The sequence below is a fragment of the Patagioenas fasciata genome, chromosome Z, assembly GCF_037038585.1.
Source record: "Patagioenas fasciata isolate bPatFas1 chromosome Z, bPatFas1.hap1, whole genome shotgun sequence".
Classification (NCBI taxonomy): Eukaryota; Metazoa; Chordata; class Aves; order Columbiformes; family Columbidae; genus Patagioenas; species Patagioenas fasciata.
Window position 1 is genome coordinate 49134352 of NC_092560.1, and position 17338 is coordinate 49151689.

Here is a 17338-nt window from a genome sequence, read left to right on the forward strand (position 1 = left end):
TTGCTGGAGGAAGGACAGCTTTTAAAACCTATATAGGCTTCAAATCTTGGGACACAAAGAGCTCATCTCAGTTTTCGCTTGCAAAGGAAAGAAAACGTAGCTTTCCTGATGGGAATGAAACCTGAGTAAAAATGCTGAAGGCTATTGCTTTGCTGTATTTGGTCTCATACTCAGTGGATATCCACAGATTTTGGCCCTTAAAGATCCAGAGCTATGCATATGTATTTTAGGGGAGAGCAGTCCAAACTGAGGAAGGCTGTTTCGGCTGTTGCCAGTGATACTCAGGCTGCTTTTACTTCAGTCCTGGCTGCCTGCCTGCCTGTCTGTCTGCAGCTGAGTTGGCTCCTCTGGTGAATTGCTAGCAAGCTGCTCCTCTTTTTCTTTTCTTTTTTTTTTTTTTTTCCTTTCCCTTCCCTCCTCCCCTGCCCCCATTCCTTTCTTTTTGTTTTAAGAAGGTCAGGGGAGCTTGGTGGGGAAGCCAGCATAGAAAGAGGTAAGAACCTTCCCTCTCCCCCTACATTTAGCCGCAAGCTCCCAGCCAGAAGACTGGAAGCAGTATGGCTTGCAGAAAACCAGGGTACGAAGCCCCCTTTGGACTGTTGCAAGATTGAGGCTGCAATGATGAGGGATGGAAACAATGCTGCAGAGTTTCTGAACTCCCACAGCACAGCCCTGCCAGGGTGTGTTCCCCCCAAAGCCCCACTATACAATTCTTAACAGCCATAGTGCTAGTCCACTGCTGCCCTATTTAAGGGCCCAAAGTTGATGGGCGTATGATCCTGAACTTCAGACATCACTCTCCCTTCTGATAGCAATCAGGACAAAGGAAAACGGACTGGTAGAATGCACATGTAGCATAATACATCCATCCAAAAAACCCCATGGAACTGCTGCAAAAGATGTGCAGTTTCTCATTTCTCAAGTATGTAGGTAAGGAAAGGATCACAATTTCTTCACACCTGGAGGCAATATAACATCAATATGCTCATTCTCATTGCTGTTTTATGCCGAACAAGCAAAGAGAAATGCTCTTCCCACTAGCTTCACCTCTCAAGTCTTACAATGATGTAATGCCTGGATGATGTAAAATTAATTTGCATATACAGCCTATGGAAAATATGCAGGTTGGTACAGTATAATGTGCAGTTTTATTTGCTCTCACACATGTGTGTTCACATGCATGTCCGTGTGTATAAAATGCAGTGGATGAATATAAATGAGTTTTCCAACAGCATCTCTGTGTAACTTCTGTACACTACAAAATTTTGCCCATAAAAATCCTGTATAAGCTTCAGTTCATCTGTGAAAATCAAGTCAATAAATAAATCTGCAATTCAGCAATAGTGTAGATAAAACAAAGCTGATAGAACTGAAATAACACTGTCAGAACGGAATCCACAAAACTTGTCTGAATGTCTGCATGCAACCTTACATTTTAAAGACTGCATTTGATTTACAGTATAGGTGGGCCAACTATCTTCTAGGTAAACACTGTGGCTTAGGATCTGAAGCAGCACAATGCCAAAACACAGTAACTTCCTGAGAAGCGAAAGTACTCCAATCAGCCAAAAGAAAAACAACAGTATATTTGGCTAAAACAGGAACCTTTGGTGAAACTACCCTGCTTCCTTCTGAGACTAGTTCGGTCCAGCAATGAAGTGTTACATAGATAACATTAAGATATCTGTTGAGATATTTCTAAATAACTCATTTGCACACTTCAGCCAAGATAATATTGTCTGACAGCTAATCTTGTCTGTCATCTGAAATCTGACGTGATTTTGATGAGAGATATAGTCCTACATTTGGCTGAGTTCAAATATTTTGTCATACTGCATAATACTGAAAGGAATTCCCTTTGCATATAAGAGACCCAATCTTTCCCTCCATTAATCCAGATGTAAGGTTGGGCTTAACTGCACTGCAGGGAATAAAATCCACTCTTTTCAGTCAGTGTTACAACTGCAGTCTTTCTCTGGTTTCCTTCTTCATAAGGTGCAATCTATCAAACCTTGTTGGCAACTTATGTTCTATAGTTAGCTTCTGTCCATTAAAACAATTATGATTCCCAGCTACACTGTAGACTTATTTCTGTTTTCAAAAAATGAATTGGCAACATTATTGTCCTGCTGCGAGCCAAATGAGTTGAGATGCTTGCTATTATTTTTATTCACTTCACCAGTAACAATCTCTGTGATGCTCTTTCATTGCATTTCATCTCTTTTTATTTCAGTTGCTCCCTTTTACAGTCTTTAACCACTTGTCACTAGTGGCTCGCCAAGCATTTATTCTCAGTAATGTGTTCAGCAAGTTGACATTCAGAATCTCATTTGAAATGCCAAAGCTAAAGATAGGTCAACAATTCCATTATAAGTCCCTCTTCTGCAAGATTTTGCACAGCAGGAAGAATTACTCATTTGTCACAAGTCTCAGCGAAGTAGAGTTTCATCATCCCACTATCTCTTCACTCAGTTGCCTTCAAAGGGAACAGGTAGCAATACATATCTGTAACTAAAAGCCTGCAACGCTAAAACAGCTACGGCAAAAGATCAGTCTTGCAGATTTGAAGTATGTTTGAACCACATAATGTAAAAACGTTTTCATTTCAGTGCAGTGATCCCCAAATGGTGGTTCACATAGCACTCACTAGTGATGTGGGTTTGTTCTTTAAGACAAAAAAAAAAAACCTAAACAAAACACTAGGCCTGCAGGAACAGCTAGAAATATGCAGTTCACTTTCCTATCTCTGCTTGGATTGCTACTGTAATGGAAAATGAAAGAAAATGGAAACCATCAGCATCAAAAATCATAGAGGGCTAGAAGTCTGTGGCAATGGGACATCCATCTAGAGTGGCAGGAAGCCAAGTGACAAAGGATCATGTATGGATGGGTTGAGAGAGCTGGCAACATTGGCAGGACAACTCCAAAAAGCAGGAGTAGTGTCCTAGAGAGAAACAAAAAGCATCCAGAATCATAGGGAGAGGAGTGCTAAAGACAAAGTCTTCGATTTTTTAAACCTGAGATAGAGCATTTTCTGATATGAATATAGAACAGTGTGAGCCTTTCAAACCAACACAGACTTTCCCTCTATAGGTTGGCACAGTTTCATGTGTCTTTAAGTCGGAGAGGGGATGCCTCTGTTTTTAGACAGGGTCCACAGGAAGGAGAAGTCTGAAAACACCTCTATCACTTATCAGTTGAACACCACAGAAGGAAAGAAAAGAGTATTTGTTTTTCATGGAGAAGCTAAAGTTTCAGAAATATTTTCACTCGTATGTATGTACAGACAAATTACATTGGGTGTGGAGGGAGGGGAGAGGGACAGTAATATATGATCACATCAGGATGCCCATACAACAAGTTTCTGACTTGCTGTGTGACCTTTGCGTGAGTGAGAAGCTTTTCTCTCTCATGTTCCACATATATCAAACCAGATAATAACAGTTACTTTATTGAGTAAAATATCGTGCTTCATGCCAGAAAAAATTATCATACAATGATAACAACTCAAACTAAAACATCTGTCTCACACACTGAAGCATTTATATTTGCATTTGTACATTTCATGACACAGTTTATACTGATGAAGTTTGAAATCCTATGCCATTTCATCCACACTCTGATGAAACTTTATCTACACAACCAACACGTTACATGCACACACTGCCAGCAGACCACCAAAAGTTCATGGTAAACAGTGAGCATGAGGGATGATTTTCCTCCCCAGACTTACACATGTCCCTCCCTTACCTTCCTGCTCAAAAAATCAAAAATGACATTCAACAAAGCAACATCAGTAGAGACTACATTCCTACCAAACACTTTCAGTGAAAGCCTAAGAGAACAGACACTAAAACAGGAACATACTCCTCCGCTCCAACTTCCTCCTGTCAATACCAGAAACTACCTAAGTTGTTTACAAGAAAAAAAAAGTACGCCTTGAACTACATACCAGATACCTCACAAGGAGGAAAAACATTGAGGTAGTTATGAACAACTGAAAATGACCCTTTCAAATAGCAGAATGGAAAACAAGCTCAGCCAAGTTAGAGGTGTTGCCACCTGTGGCCACTTAAAACACACATTCACATGCAGGTGTGGATATGGCGTAAGTGCACACAGACTGAGACCAGTCAAGTATTTGCAACAGCTTTGTATAAATTATTTCCAAGGATAGTAAATACTTCTGGCACGAGTGATCAATGTGCCGTTAGCACAGATGCTGCTGTATTGATTCCTGAATAAAGATACAGCATTCCTGGGCTGAAAGCGCACCATAAAACTTATTTGATTGAAGCCTTAATATTTATCTCATGTTTGGACTCTGTTCCCTCAAGTTACCTTTTTGTTCACTGTTTAGCTATTCCATGCTAGACACACGGCAGGAAGTAAGATCCTTTGGAGGAGGCATCAGCAAGAAGAGGAAATAATACAGTACTAAAATAAATATCTAAAGTGTCAAAAATTGACAGCATTGAAATAAGGAACTGGCTCAAAAACAAAATTAAAATGAAGTTTTAGAGTGAATCCAAGAAACCAAAATAACTTTTAAAAAGAAAGATGTTCATCTATATTTATCCAGGATGCTTGCCAAATTTGTTTCCATACACAAGCACACATATTCACAATTACACTGCAGGCATGCAATGACTCAAAATAAAGCTGCTAGCAGATGTATTTGAACTGGAACACTTCTGCAATAATAGCTCATTTAAGTTTCATTATTTCATATGTCTTCAGAAGAAGTGCAATATCCAGCCTTTCCTGGAAGAATACACTCTGTCATGACGTTCATTTGCCACTCCACGTGCAAAAAAAGGAAAAGGAAAAATGTGGAGGGGGGCAAAGGGGAATGAGAAGAGGGAGAAAATGGTTTGAAATAAAATGGCTGGATTTGCAACATTTAGAAAACAATTCTTGAGCACTCCAAAATGCCAATGGAAGCATACTTCAGGTCTCTGGTTCTTTGTGCGTCTGTGGCGTCTGCACACAATAGGTATGAATAAGAAGTACATGATTCCAGTTCCAGCCAAACAGCAAGAAAGTCACTGAAGTAAACCAAACATAATGATTTTGCCCTTTATGAGGAAGATCAAAGTTCAGAGTCACGCATTTGCAACAAATTTATACAAAACCCTTCTTGGTCTGTGCTACTCAAAGTCTGAAGGCCATTAAACTACTGAGGCGTGGTGACTTACAAATCAAAGCAAAGAAGTCAGTGGCCTGAGGTGAGAGAGGTAGTTCAGCACTTACAATATAACATAACCTTTGGTCTGAAATCAAACACTTGGGGGTTAGGAGAGCATAGGAGTTGCACTCACCTCGTGTGGCTGTTGGATGACAGGCTTTCCCAGGGCTGCACGCTGCAGCCAGTGACCGCATAGGCTCCCCCACAGCTCCCATCTAGCTTCATCAGTAAGGCTTTTGCTGCATTCTCAGCTGTCTTCCTGCAGTCATGAGCCCTCTTGAGCATCTGGGTGATGTTTTCATCACCTGTCTGGTCCCCTAGTTTTCAAGCAAACAATGTTTCAGAGCTCCGAGGAGGGTGATAGAAATTAAGGCAAGAGTAGAGACACTTTTATGGGATCTCAGTTTATACCAAGATAATTACAATAAATTCACGATCTATGAGGTAAAAGCAACTTCATTTCTGTGTGACCATCAGTGGTAACTGGGCTACTGGCCTAAAAGCACCTCGCTCTCAGCCACAGGCTCCAAGTACTTGTTGCTCCAGGTACATGACTTAAGTGATGTTTTATCTTAGGTAGCTTGTCTGTTTTGTAAGGTTGTGCACTGTGCACTAGGATTAGGTTAGGATACTCAAATTAGTAATAGACTGGAAAAGCCTCAGCCTAAATTAGAACTGTACTCCCGTCAGTCCAGTGCTGTTTCACAGTGCAGTCGCTTCCAGTGCTGCTTCTCACAAGGACCTAATGGCCTGCCAGAACACCTTCTTACAGGTTACCTTTCCAGCTGGAAGAAGCTACTTACTGTCTTTCAGAGTTTACAGTCATGCATAATAAACCAAAAGAAAACTAGGACTGGTGTTTATTAATCTGCTGTAATTTCTAGTGGTTCTGTAGCATGTATGCAGCTGGCAAGCCATCCCTTCAGCAGAGGCAGGACAGAAACCTCAACAGTCACTATTCTTACAATCCCAACTCCAGCTGGAGTAAAATCATTAAAATAAGACACATTTGTGGCTACAATGAAAGTCTGAACAAAGCTACAATATATGCATACTTTACCAAACACAATGCAAAGACATCAGAGTATTAAAAAAGTCCCAGCATGCTCTACTCAGATTTTCATTTCAGCTTTATTCAACCCAAAGACCAATTACCCACACTTCACTATTGCTAAGTTAAGCGCATGCACTGGAAATAACATTCATGTGGAAGAAAGGACGGGAGAACGTTCTGTTAACAGCAGCTGGATGCGCTCAGCTCTAAGTGATGCAGAAGCCACTGCCATTAATTTCCTACTCACAGATGTTGATAAAAAACTTGAATGATCTTCAAACCAAAAATCTGCTATTTTATCTAGGTGTTTTAATCAAATTTCACAGTGAAGTAAAGGTACGTAAACCAACCACAACTTCCTCCAAGCTGTGTTATGTAATGGGAAATTGATGTTATTTCTATCATAGGGCTGTGACTGATAATACCATAAATAAGAGCTGTAGACAGATACCTATATCAGAACTAAACTACACTCCCTTTCACTAAGTGCATGTGAGATAAAATCCTACTCAAATCCAAAGTATTTCTCCCTTCTAAGATTTCTTTTTGTCACTTGTGTGGATAGAAAATCCAAGAGTGAACTCACTTCTGCTGGCCACTGATCTCTGCCAGCAGGAAGTCTACTTAGCACACTGTGTAACAGAATGAGTGGAGTCTGGAAGAAAGGTGGATGAAAATCTCAAGACCTCCACTCTAATGTTTAGCACACACTGCACAGGCCAAGACAGGACAGCTTCCAGCACTTGAAGAGATACAAAACAAGAGGGATGGTTATCAGCACAGCAATGGTGGGCTGAGAGGATCTAGTCATCCAAAAGAAGAGGCTGACCATGTCAGCGCTGTGGCTCCAAAGACAGATGGTCACTTTGTCTCTAAAAGCTTTCTGTTCACATCCCAGTGATCACATTCTGAGAACCTTGCACTGCAATACAGTCTCAGGCAGCTACTGAGCCTCAGCACAGCATGAAGAGCTATTCTTCCCCCTTTGAAGGTTTCCGCTCTTTCTACTTAAAGACTACTACGGCTACCTTCTCCTATTTGTAGATGGAATGAAACTACAAAACCCAGATTAATATTTACTGTGTGAACACCTTTCTCTATTAGAAAAGTGGAGCCAGCAGCTATGTCAAGATCTAAATACTTCTAAACTGTACCCACGATAGTGGTTCATTCTATTACTTAGCAAACAGCATATTAAAAACACTACCACATAGCTAGAAGATTAGCTATCCACAAAATAAGAAAAACACAGAACATATATGCTAGTATCTCTGACAACATAATGAAACATAAGACCAAATGTTGTCAGATTTCAGAGCAAAGATAAAATGTGGGGTGAAAAAACAGAGTTTTTTGTTTGTTCAGAGTTTTTGTTGTTTGGTTGGTTTTTGGTTTTGTTTGCTTGTTTTTCCTGGTAACTAGTCAATGCTACCTGTGTATTGTCTTAATCCCAGTTTTCCATAGACTATACTCAACTTCTGTGGGGGTCAATGTTGCTGGTTCAAACAAAATCTGTACTTGCAGTTACCACAGCTGTATGGCCCGAAGCCACACATGCTCATGAGTACTGTTTAATAATTCCACTTTGTACAGTTGCACGCCTGTAGCAGCCTCACCGCTGCCAGAATAGGCATCCCCTTGTGATAGTACACATAGGTTAACTTAAATTACTGCTGAATTTTATTATTTGATTCCAGTCTCTCTTTGTCTTTTCCCCTAATTTTGGGTGTGTAAAATGATTTGTTAAAAACAAGAAAAGACCAGAGAGCATTCTTAATGGACAGGTCATGAGATGATTCACTGTTACAACTAACGCTAATGCTAAATGACATGCAAACCAAAATATTTAAATAAAGGGATTCATTGACATCTTACCAACAGAACCAACACCTGCAGCTCTAAACTGCCCAAGAATGAGACTCTGCTCACTTTCTGCCAATGCCAATAGCAGCTCATATGCTTCTATGCACTGTTCACTGGAAGAGAAAACAAACCATAGAAAACAAAAATCACACAAAATATATCTGCAATTTAGAGTGGAAGAAAGTCACAACAGCAACAAAAAAAAAAGGTAGCTGATGGAAGTGCACGGATCTCTACTACTTGTCTAGTAGCAGGGATATTAAATGACATAAACACATAGCTTCTATCAGAAGCATTCAATAGTACCTCCTTCCTTATGATGGTCCCAGGTTGGCCTGAAGTAATGTGACAATTTAAAACAGAAGAGAATGACCTGATGTGAAGTGAGTTCCAGAAGCATGTTTGAAACAGTCAACAATATGAATGGTGGTTGACATGATCCCTTTGAGAAACTTTTTTTCAGGCCTTCTTACTATGCAAAATACAATATTCTATATTCTACTATATAACTACACTATACAAAGTATAGTAAGAACAAAATGAAAGATAAATACTTGTTCTCTGTCCTCGCTGTAAGATTTTCCTCCCCACAACACAACAGCTTCTAAATACAGCTGTGAGTCAGTCATTCCTGTTGCATTCAAATGGTTTTGAAAAGATATACATTAATACACCTATTTGCAGTTTACACTTCTTTGTAATTTGTTCAAGGCTGATAGTAACAGAATACGCTCTTTAAAAGGCACACCATCTGTCTTAAGACCAGAAAAGTCTGTTCCAAATTAATTGCAGTTGAAGACATTACATGACACCATCTTTTTCCATTTGGTTTAAAGCAAATTTAGATACTTGTAACCAAATACCATGCAACTCATCCACAATTCCAACTGATGTAATATAAAGTCACTCTGAATTATGTGGAGTACAATACTATCCCTTGGCCCAGTGGTCTTGTGAAAGGTGCCAGTCTCACATAAAGAATCTGTATCTTACGACTGGTAAAAGCAAAGACAGTCCAAGTCTATGCATAGCCTCAAATCCAAATGTTAATTCAGTATTTTAGAATGAAAAGATAAATCTGTATTTTACTATTAGATTTTCGCTGCTGCTGGAGAACTAGGGTTGAAATACACTTGTATCATAATTTCAGTTCCGCAGTGTGTCACGTCGTTTAACCAAGGGGCATTTTTTTCAGGGGGGAAACAAAAAGTAACAGTATGACTATGGCACACCAAAAATTTAACTCTCAAAGATTTCTATCGAATCTCTCCCAACTCCCTCTTCCTCTGGCTGAGACACCCTGTGCATAGGTACATACCTGTACTGCAGTGCGAGCCTGAGAGCAGTGGCATTGGACTCGTACTTCCCAACAAGCATGCTCATCCTCTCGGCGTTGCTCTTGCACTCTTCCAGTGTTATTGTCAACAAGTCATTCTGGGATTTCAAGTGCTCAATACGGCTGTAAAAAAGGAAGTAATTTGCAGCCTCCAAGTTTAGCTCACAGATACTGTCCTAAAAACTCTAGAACAATCATAATTTAAAACACCAAATTCCATTTGGTCTACACAAGGTTTTTACTGAAGATAGCAAAATCTTTGAGTTCTGTGTCCCCTATCAAGGGCCAAGAGGACAGTTATTTCTCTCAGCACAGCCTCTTCTCCTTCTCCTCTCCTTCCCATAAAATGTAATCATAACTCTGTGGAACAGCAGCAAGCAGAAAGCTGTACCCTTATTTTGTAGCAATACAACTGTGTAGGACAGTTTCACATTAACCTTTCACTTAATGTATCGGCCTCTATTGTTCACTTGCTGCTACCACACCGGCTTCGTGTTTTAAGTGGCATATTTATTAGTGCGATGTGAGGATGTGTGTAGGAATCATGCAGGTGCATGAAGGCTCCTTTCCTTTGGAACATCTAGAATACTCATTTCACTTGGAGTTAACATTTTGATTATGATTAGAAAGGTAACTTCCAAAATAGGGACAAAGTTTCATTGAGGCGATGAAGAAATGAGTGCCAACAGAACTTCAAAATCACTGACTACTTAATGAACAGAAGAAGGGCTAGTATGCCATTTATTCAGTGATCAGAATAAAGCCCTGATTTTCTTAGCTGCTAGAACTCTCATGTACTTCACCTCCTATATCTTCTTTGACACCTCCTACAATGATACATGTCAAAGCATAATTGTGTAGTGCACAGAAAAAAAGAAAAAAAACAAACAAGGATCACATTTTGCAGCACTATAAAAACATGAGCTACAAATAAAAGAGATATTGTACTGATCCGACTAAATTTGAGGTGGTCACAGTGAAGAGAGGGCTTGGAAGGAAACATGCTGAGACATTGTTCTCCCATCCCTGATCCACAGTTTCAATTTTGTGTGCCAAAGAATACATGAAGCATTGGTTTTGACAATGCTTATTGAAGGATAACACAATGCATATTTTAACTGCAAGCAAAAAGCTGCAATCTTTCTTTTGCAAGTGGAAGTCTACTTACTGGTATATATGCCACACCGTAAATACATTCACTGATGCAGTTAATGTTCGAATTCTGTTTCTTCAGGACAAACCAAAGCAAACTAATTACAGAATGATGGAGAGCAAATTGTGGGAAACCTCATTCTAGCAGTGATGTGTCATATGAAAAAAATTACTACTTGGTCAGCCATAGAGAATGATGCTCTACAGTGCAAACAGTCACAGGTGAAGTCCCATGCTGATCTAATAATGCATGACCAAACTTTCCCAATAATGTAAAGGACCCTTAGCATATGATTCAATTGTCTCGTCATCAACTACATCCCATGTTTACCTGGAACTGCCACAATTGAGCTGGGACTGAATTAAAGAGATGTTCAAAAAGGATAAAATAGTAGTAAATTTAACAACGCTAATAGCAGGCAAGATATTTGAACTTATCTGACTTTCAATCTTACCTATTTAATCTCTCTGTCTCCACTTCAAACTCTCGGATTTTACTCTCAGAGATAGCAGATCCATGTGAATAAAGAGTCTGGAAAATTTCCTGGATGTTTGAGCAGTCTTGGAGGGAATGTGCCAAATGTTCAGCCACAGTGCTAGACACCTGCCCAGGGCAGTTAATAGATCATTGTGAACAGATAACCCACTGGATTCCCCCCATAGCCAGTCTGCGTTGAGAGCTGCATTTACTTGCATGCACTCACTTCAGGACATTCATTATTCAGTTTTTGTTACTAATTTTACATTGAATAGAACATTTACAAGTTTCCACTTTAAGAAGCTATTTTGATTTAAAATTCTACTAACCAAAAGGTGAAGTCCACTATTTCATCATACATTTAAAAAGCCTAATATGTAAGTTAGTTACTTTCTTGAAAGCTTACCAAAAGGTCAGAGCTAAGTTTTTCAGTGAAACAAATATTAACACACAGTAACAGCAGCAATATGGATTTACATTGCCATCACAAAACAGAAACCAATTCTCTGTTGATAGGAAGTTGTGAAAAGCAACTGAATGGTCTTTTCTTGAAGAATAATATTTTGCAGGAATTGACCCAAAAATAATCCCCTTAAAGTCATGAAGAGTGTGACTTCTAGCCACCAGTTATGAGAAAATGGGATCTTAATACTGGGTTAAATACTCTCTGTTGAAATATATTTCTCAAAGTAACTTTTAAAGTATTTTCAGTTAGCTCATACATTAATTTAGTAAGAAAACAATGCTGCTTTAAATGGCACACAGGTTGTCTTCACAAGGTAGTATGCATGCACATAATTATTAATCCTTACCCCTATGCTGCTGATTTCTGATCCTAAGACAGGTCTATCAGATGATGAAGACTCTGATCTTGTCTTTGACAACTTCACTCTTTCAGCAATCTGTAAGTCAGAATGCTGCACAGGTTACACAGGAACCCATGCAAAGGGCACACAAAATGCATTTGTTTACTAGCTGCATTTGCAAAACTGAAGTACACTACTGTAAAACTGACACCTGTGTTGTAACTGAGAGAATAACAATCATTAGCACTCAATTTCTTGCTGCAGCTCAAGTTCATGGGCCTGCTTAAGACTCCAGAAAACTCTCTGAGGATTCTAGATATCTCCCAGTTAACCACGCATTTGCCCAGCCGCTGTGCAACATGAAGCTTGCTTCTACCAAAGAGTGAGAAGCATCGCTGCAACACATGACAGCTCACCTTGGCTATGGGAACGTCATTGCTGCTGCTGCTTGTGCTCAGCTCTCCTGTGCTGGGGTTAACGGGCCGATTTGCAGAAGTGAGACGACTTGGGCTGGACGGGCCTGTTGCCTGCACGCTTTGCAAACGTGTCTGCAGTTCCCGAACCTACAATAAAACATAACATTCTGTTTCTTCCAATTTTATGGTTTAAATAGTTTGGAGATTTTCTCATTGTCTATCCAAACCTAATTGCTTCTGGCTTGAGTGCAGAAGTTGTGTATTGTCCAGTGGTGGCTGCAAAGTTTTCATCTGGGGAGCAGATGTATGTAGGTTATTTTAAAATTCCATTGTTGTCAGCTTTTTTAAACTACTTGCAATGTGGAAATACACAAATGTAATACTGTGAAGTGATAACTCAGAGTTTCAGCTTGATTTATATAACCCCCTCAGTACAGCGGTACTATACATTTAGAAATCATTCTCTCTGGGGTGAAACTAACACTCCCGCCTAAGATTACGATTCCTAAACAAATGAAATGAAGACCCTGCCGTTAATGGAAAGCTTCAGTGTTGAAAAAACTCTTGACATAAACGCATCACAGGATGAGTTTGTCGTATTTCAAGATCAAAGAAATTCAAATGTTATATCATGCTTCCAAAACTACAGTTAAGTAAGGCTACCATATAATGATTAATGTGCAGACAAGAAAATACCAGCAAAGCACCCAAACAACAGTTTGCAGAAGTTCTCTGTAAACATACACTGCAAACACTGCACAGGTCTCATAACACATCAGATACTTGCAGAACTTATGTCAAATGATTTTCTGGACTAAAGTGTGAAAAAAAAAGGTCTGCAGGAGTCAAAGTAAAGCCGAGCTAAAGATTATAGTGTTTACCTTGGAATAGTTCTCAACAGAAAAATAAATGGTCTGCTTAACACAACAATTATGCCATAAGGTGAAGTCACAGAGCTCATTTTCCCACAGTATCTCAAACACAGAGTGCAAAATGAGAGAAGAGGGAGGAAACCATCCAAAGAGGAAACCTCCCTGAGTACAGAGTATTAACTTTAATACACAAGTTTCTACACCAATTTAGTTGGAACAGCCCATTTCAAATCAGCGTTGGTGACATTTTACCAAAAGTCTAGTGAAACAAAAGTTCAGTTCATCTGATATCCCTCTGTAGCCATGAAATGCAACTCTGATTCCTACAGTCTAAAACAAGGTGGGATTTTAGATTAAATACAATAGATTTACACAAAGAACTGATTAAGTAAGCTGAAACTCCTCAGTCAAAAAATAACAAAATTAAACTTCCATTAAAGCTTAGGCTTTCTTCACTTATGTGCTCGCCAAGTGCATGGTCAGCACTTCGCCATCTCTGCTTGAAGCAGTAGTAGTCAGCATTGCTCTCTGCACAACATACACAGATCCCTTCAAGCTACTGCACTGAGGAAAGAGTTTGAGCTGGAACCCTCTCCAGTCACCCAAGCAGTATCTTATGCTTCCTGTGATCAGCTACAGCCTGCTGCTACTTCCCCCGAGAGTACACTCCTGTCTCCCCCTCAGGCATGTGCAAACTGAAGGTCAGATTGCCTGAGGGCTTACCATCAAAAGTGGAAATTTTAAAAAACATACAAACAAACAAACAAACCCCACAAAAAGCCAAACCAAAACAAACAAAAAACCCCAGCAAAACAAAAAACAAACCCTCATACCCTGTGTGTTTTACATATCAGAGCAGAAGAACTGCAAGTTACTAATAAAAAGCTGTAGGCAGCAATAATAAGAGCACATAAAGTCTAACTGCACTCATAACTTCTCTGTTCAGTTGTGGAGGAGTGCTACACCCTAAACAAAATTAATCCAAACAACTCCATTTGTCTGTTGAAAAAAAAGATAAAGTACACAAAACCTCAATTCAAGACCCCAGCATTCAAAGCAACTTGCTGATAAATGGATACAGGTGCTTGCTCCAGAATTATACATCTTAACTGTAATTACACCATGAAGTTAACTGAGCAGACTGTATAAAGTACACATTCATAGCATGTATCTTCTACATATTTGCTGCTGAGGCCTCCTTTGTTCATACAGACATATATAAGTTCAACATGGGTACAGCTGCACTAATGCAAACCTTAAGGACAGAAGTGCTCTGCTGATGCAAACCAAACATTTCAGCCTGCTGATATGCATAAAACTGAAATAAACCATGTATGCACTTTTCTGCTTGCAGATGTGGAAAGCCAGTGTAGACAGGATTTGTACTATAGCATCAACACTGAAAAGAAATAAAAAAAAGGCAACTCCAAAACTTTATTAAATCAAAATCACATTTATTACTATTTATAATACCAGGCTGTTTCTAACTAAATACCCCAAGCGCTTAAGTTACAGAATTGTTTAAAAACAAACAAACAAACAGGAAAACCACTAGGGATGCTGTTCTTCATAAAATCAAATCCCTGCCTCGATGTCTGACTTAAAAATTGCTAAAATGTTCACCTATGCCCAGAAGCTAGTCCTGTAAGATTTCAGTCCAAAAGCAAGTAACATTCTCAATTTATGTGCAACTGGGAAACAGTGTTAAAATTTCTTAAAATGCTAAGCATTCATTGACTCTAAGGTTTAAGATCACCTTATGTAAGGACAATATTATATAGAACTTCAAAAGAGATAGGTTTCCTTTAGTCTATGCTTTACCACTGAGCAGCAATTATCAGCCACGCTTACAAAGCCAATTATTCTTAAGGATCTGTAAAACTACATTAGCAACAGAAAGAAAAATGAACACAGCTAAGACTGCAGCCAGGCAAAGCTTTGCTCAGGAAAGCATTTATAAAAGAAAACTCAGAGCACAGCACAGTTACCAATCTCTGCAAGTCACTGTTTTAATACTGTATCATAGAAGCAACCACAACTTAAAGACACTGTCTGCTTATCCATACTTCTTCAGGTATTTACTGATTCAGGCCTTCATTTGAGAAATGACATGCTAAATTAATTGCTATAAATAACTGCACTAGCTTTAGCAACACTGAGTACCAGATAGTAATTCTGAGCAGAGTAACAGGGGAAGTTTGTCTGACCTGTGAAATCATGGATCTCACAATTCACACATTCACCAACCCAGAGACTCATGACTGGGTTTGCCCACCCACTAGACTGTTCAGAGACAGCCTATGTAACTATTTGTGGTCATCAAAACCTCCACCATAAATAGAGCAGTATGCACCATCTCCTCAGAAAGTACTTTTCCACACTAGCAGTAATTCCACAGGAAAAATCAAGGAAGACCAAAGAACAGGAATCAAGAAAAAAACCCCAAAACTTCAGAAGAGAATTTCTGTTTTGGATTGGTGAATGCACGAGTTATGAGAAGACTAGTTTAAAAAGTGTTACTAAAAATTATCTGACCACCTCTGCTCAATACTTCTACCAGTCTTAAGCGTCAATACCAAAGTAATAAAAATTATTTTGAAGGTTATTTTTATTAGTCGAATTAAGGTAATTGCAGTACTGCACATGAGACACAAATAACACTTGGAAATGGGAGAGAGGAAGGGCAGATCTTAGAGGAAATGGATTACAAAATTAAAAATCTGACGAGTCAAGAGACGTAAAGAAACAAAGCAAATAAAGTTCCACTGAAAGACAGGAAGGTGTGGATTTCTGAGTTGGGGAGGAGCAACAAGAAAGGATTTAACTGAAGACTTTTTAAGCCCTTGCATCATACTTATTTAAAGATGGAAACATCCAGAAGGATATAAAAATTGCCATAAAGTCCTAAAACCCTAAATTGAGATGTAAAGTGGCCAACAGACAGATGTAATTATATGATCAGAAAAAAAAAAGAGAGTAAAGGAAAACAGGACAAATTCAGGGAAACATCTGTGAAATTCACAATTTAAAAAAAGAAATATCAAAGATCTAAATAGTCCAAAAAATTACAGAAGTAAAGAAGTGCTGGAGCCTCAGAAAAAGCAGGAGCAGGTGAGATACAAGGCAACAGAACCATTAGACTTCAGAGCAACGGACAACCTAAATAACAAGATAAGTCAGATGCAAACAGACATTCTCAAGTTATTAATATAAACTTAAATAACTGTAATCTTTTTTAATATTTGATGTTTAGCAATATGAACAAATTGTTTAGCTGCATGGCTATTTTTCCTTCCAATGCTGATAACTGGGGGAAGAAATAGGGAAAAATAAAGCATAATTTCTCATGTGTACCTTAAGAACTAAATAGACAGCGAGTGTAGAAGAGAAAAGGGGTTGACACATCACAGTAATGTTCAATTTATGAAAGACTTCATAAATGATTAACAGACTTCATGGACATGTTTGCAGAAATGAATACAGGGTTATAGAAAATATTTTGATGGAATACGTTCATTATCCATAATCATGAATCTAACAAACATGTTTTTGCACTTCTTATTTTACACATGTACACTCATAACTACATGATTTATTAACATACCCTAAATTTAAAAAAGCCAAACAGCTACAAACTGGCTGGTTTTGTCACTGATTTGCACATTCAAAGGATAGCTGCTGCTTTTGCTTCTAAACTAGTTTCAAATAAGGAGCATTCCTGTGATTCTTTTCTTTCTAGCCCACTTGCGACCTATTGCATCATGCAGTATCTTTTAACCCTTCAAGTAATATTTTTCTCAGTATTTTAATACAATTTGATTTTTTTTCCCTGTGTTATACAGAAGATGAAGATAAGTACAACAAGTCACAGGCACCTCTCCCCCTTCCTAATCTATTCATGCATACTGCAGGTCTGTGGAAGATGGAAAATGACAATTCAAGCTGCTTTGAGTGGCAAGGGCCCTTCCCAGTCTAAAGCACCACTCACCTTTCAATCAGGCCTAGTGGTTACTGATAATTTTTAGCCCCCCTTAAACATTCAAACAATTGCAAGCACCAAAGCTGAGAAGATCTCACTTCCTACAGGTTGTCTGTTGTGGTTGACTGAGCATGGTAAGGAAGTTTTCTCTAGTATTTATAAAGGCCATTTCTTCAATGAATTCTGTGGAGCTG

The 17338-nt window shown here is 38.9% G+C and overlaps 1 protein-coding gene across 8 annotated transcripts in view; it reads right to left on the reverse strand.

The window, feature by feature from the left end:
* The window catches only part of MCC (MCC regulator of WNT signaling pathway), a 209507-nt gene that overhangs the window by 25263 nt on the left and 166906 nt on the right, over nucleotides 1-17338 (reverse strand). For all 8 annotated transcript variants that reach the window (XM_071802567.1, XM_065860376.2, XM_065860379.2 and 5 more), the window contains 6 exons: nucleotides 12294-12440; nucleotides 11884-11973; nucleotides 11049-11197; nucleotides 9424-9564; nucleotides 8118-8218; nucleotides 5322-5505 (listed from right to left, as the gene is read on the reverse strand). In XM_071802567.1, the coding sequence (XP_071658668.1) occupies nucleotides 5322-5505; nucleotides 8118-8218; nucleotides 9424-9564; nucleotides 11049-11197; nucleotides 11884-11973; nucleotides 12294-12440 (812 nt within the window). The remainder of the gene's footprint in view (nucleotides 1-5321; nucleotides 5506-8117; nucleotides 8219-9423; nucleotides 9565-11048; nucleotides 11198-11883; nucleotides 11974-12293; nucleotides 12441-17338) is intronic.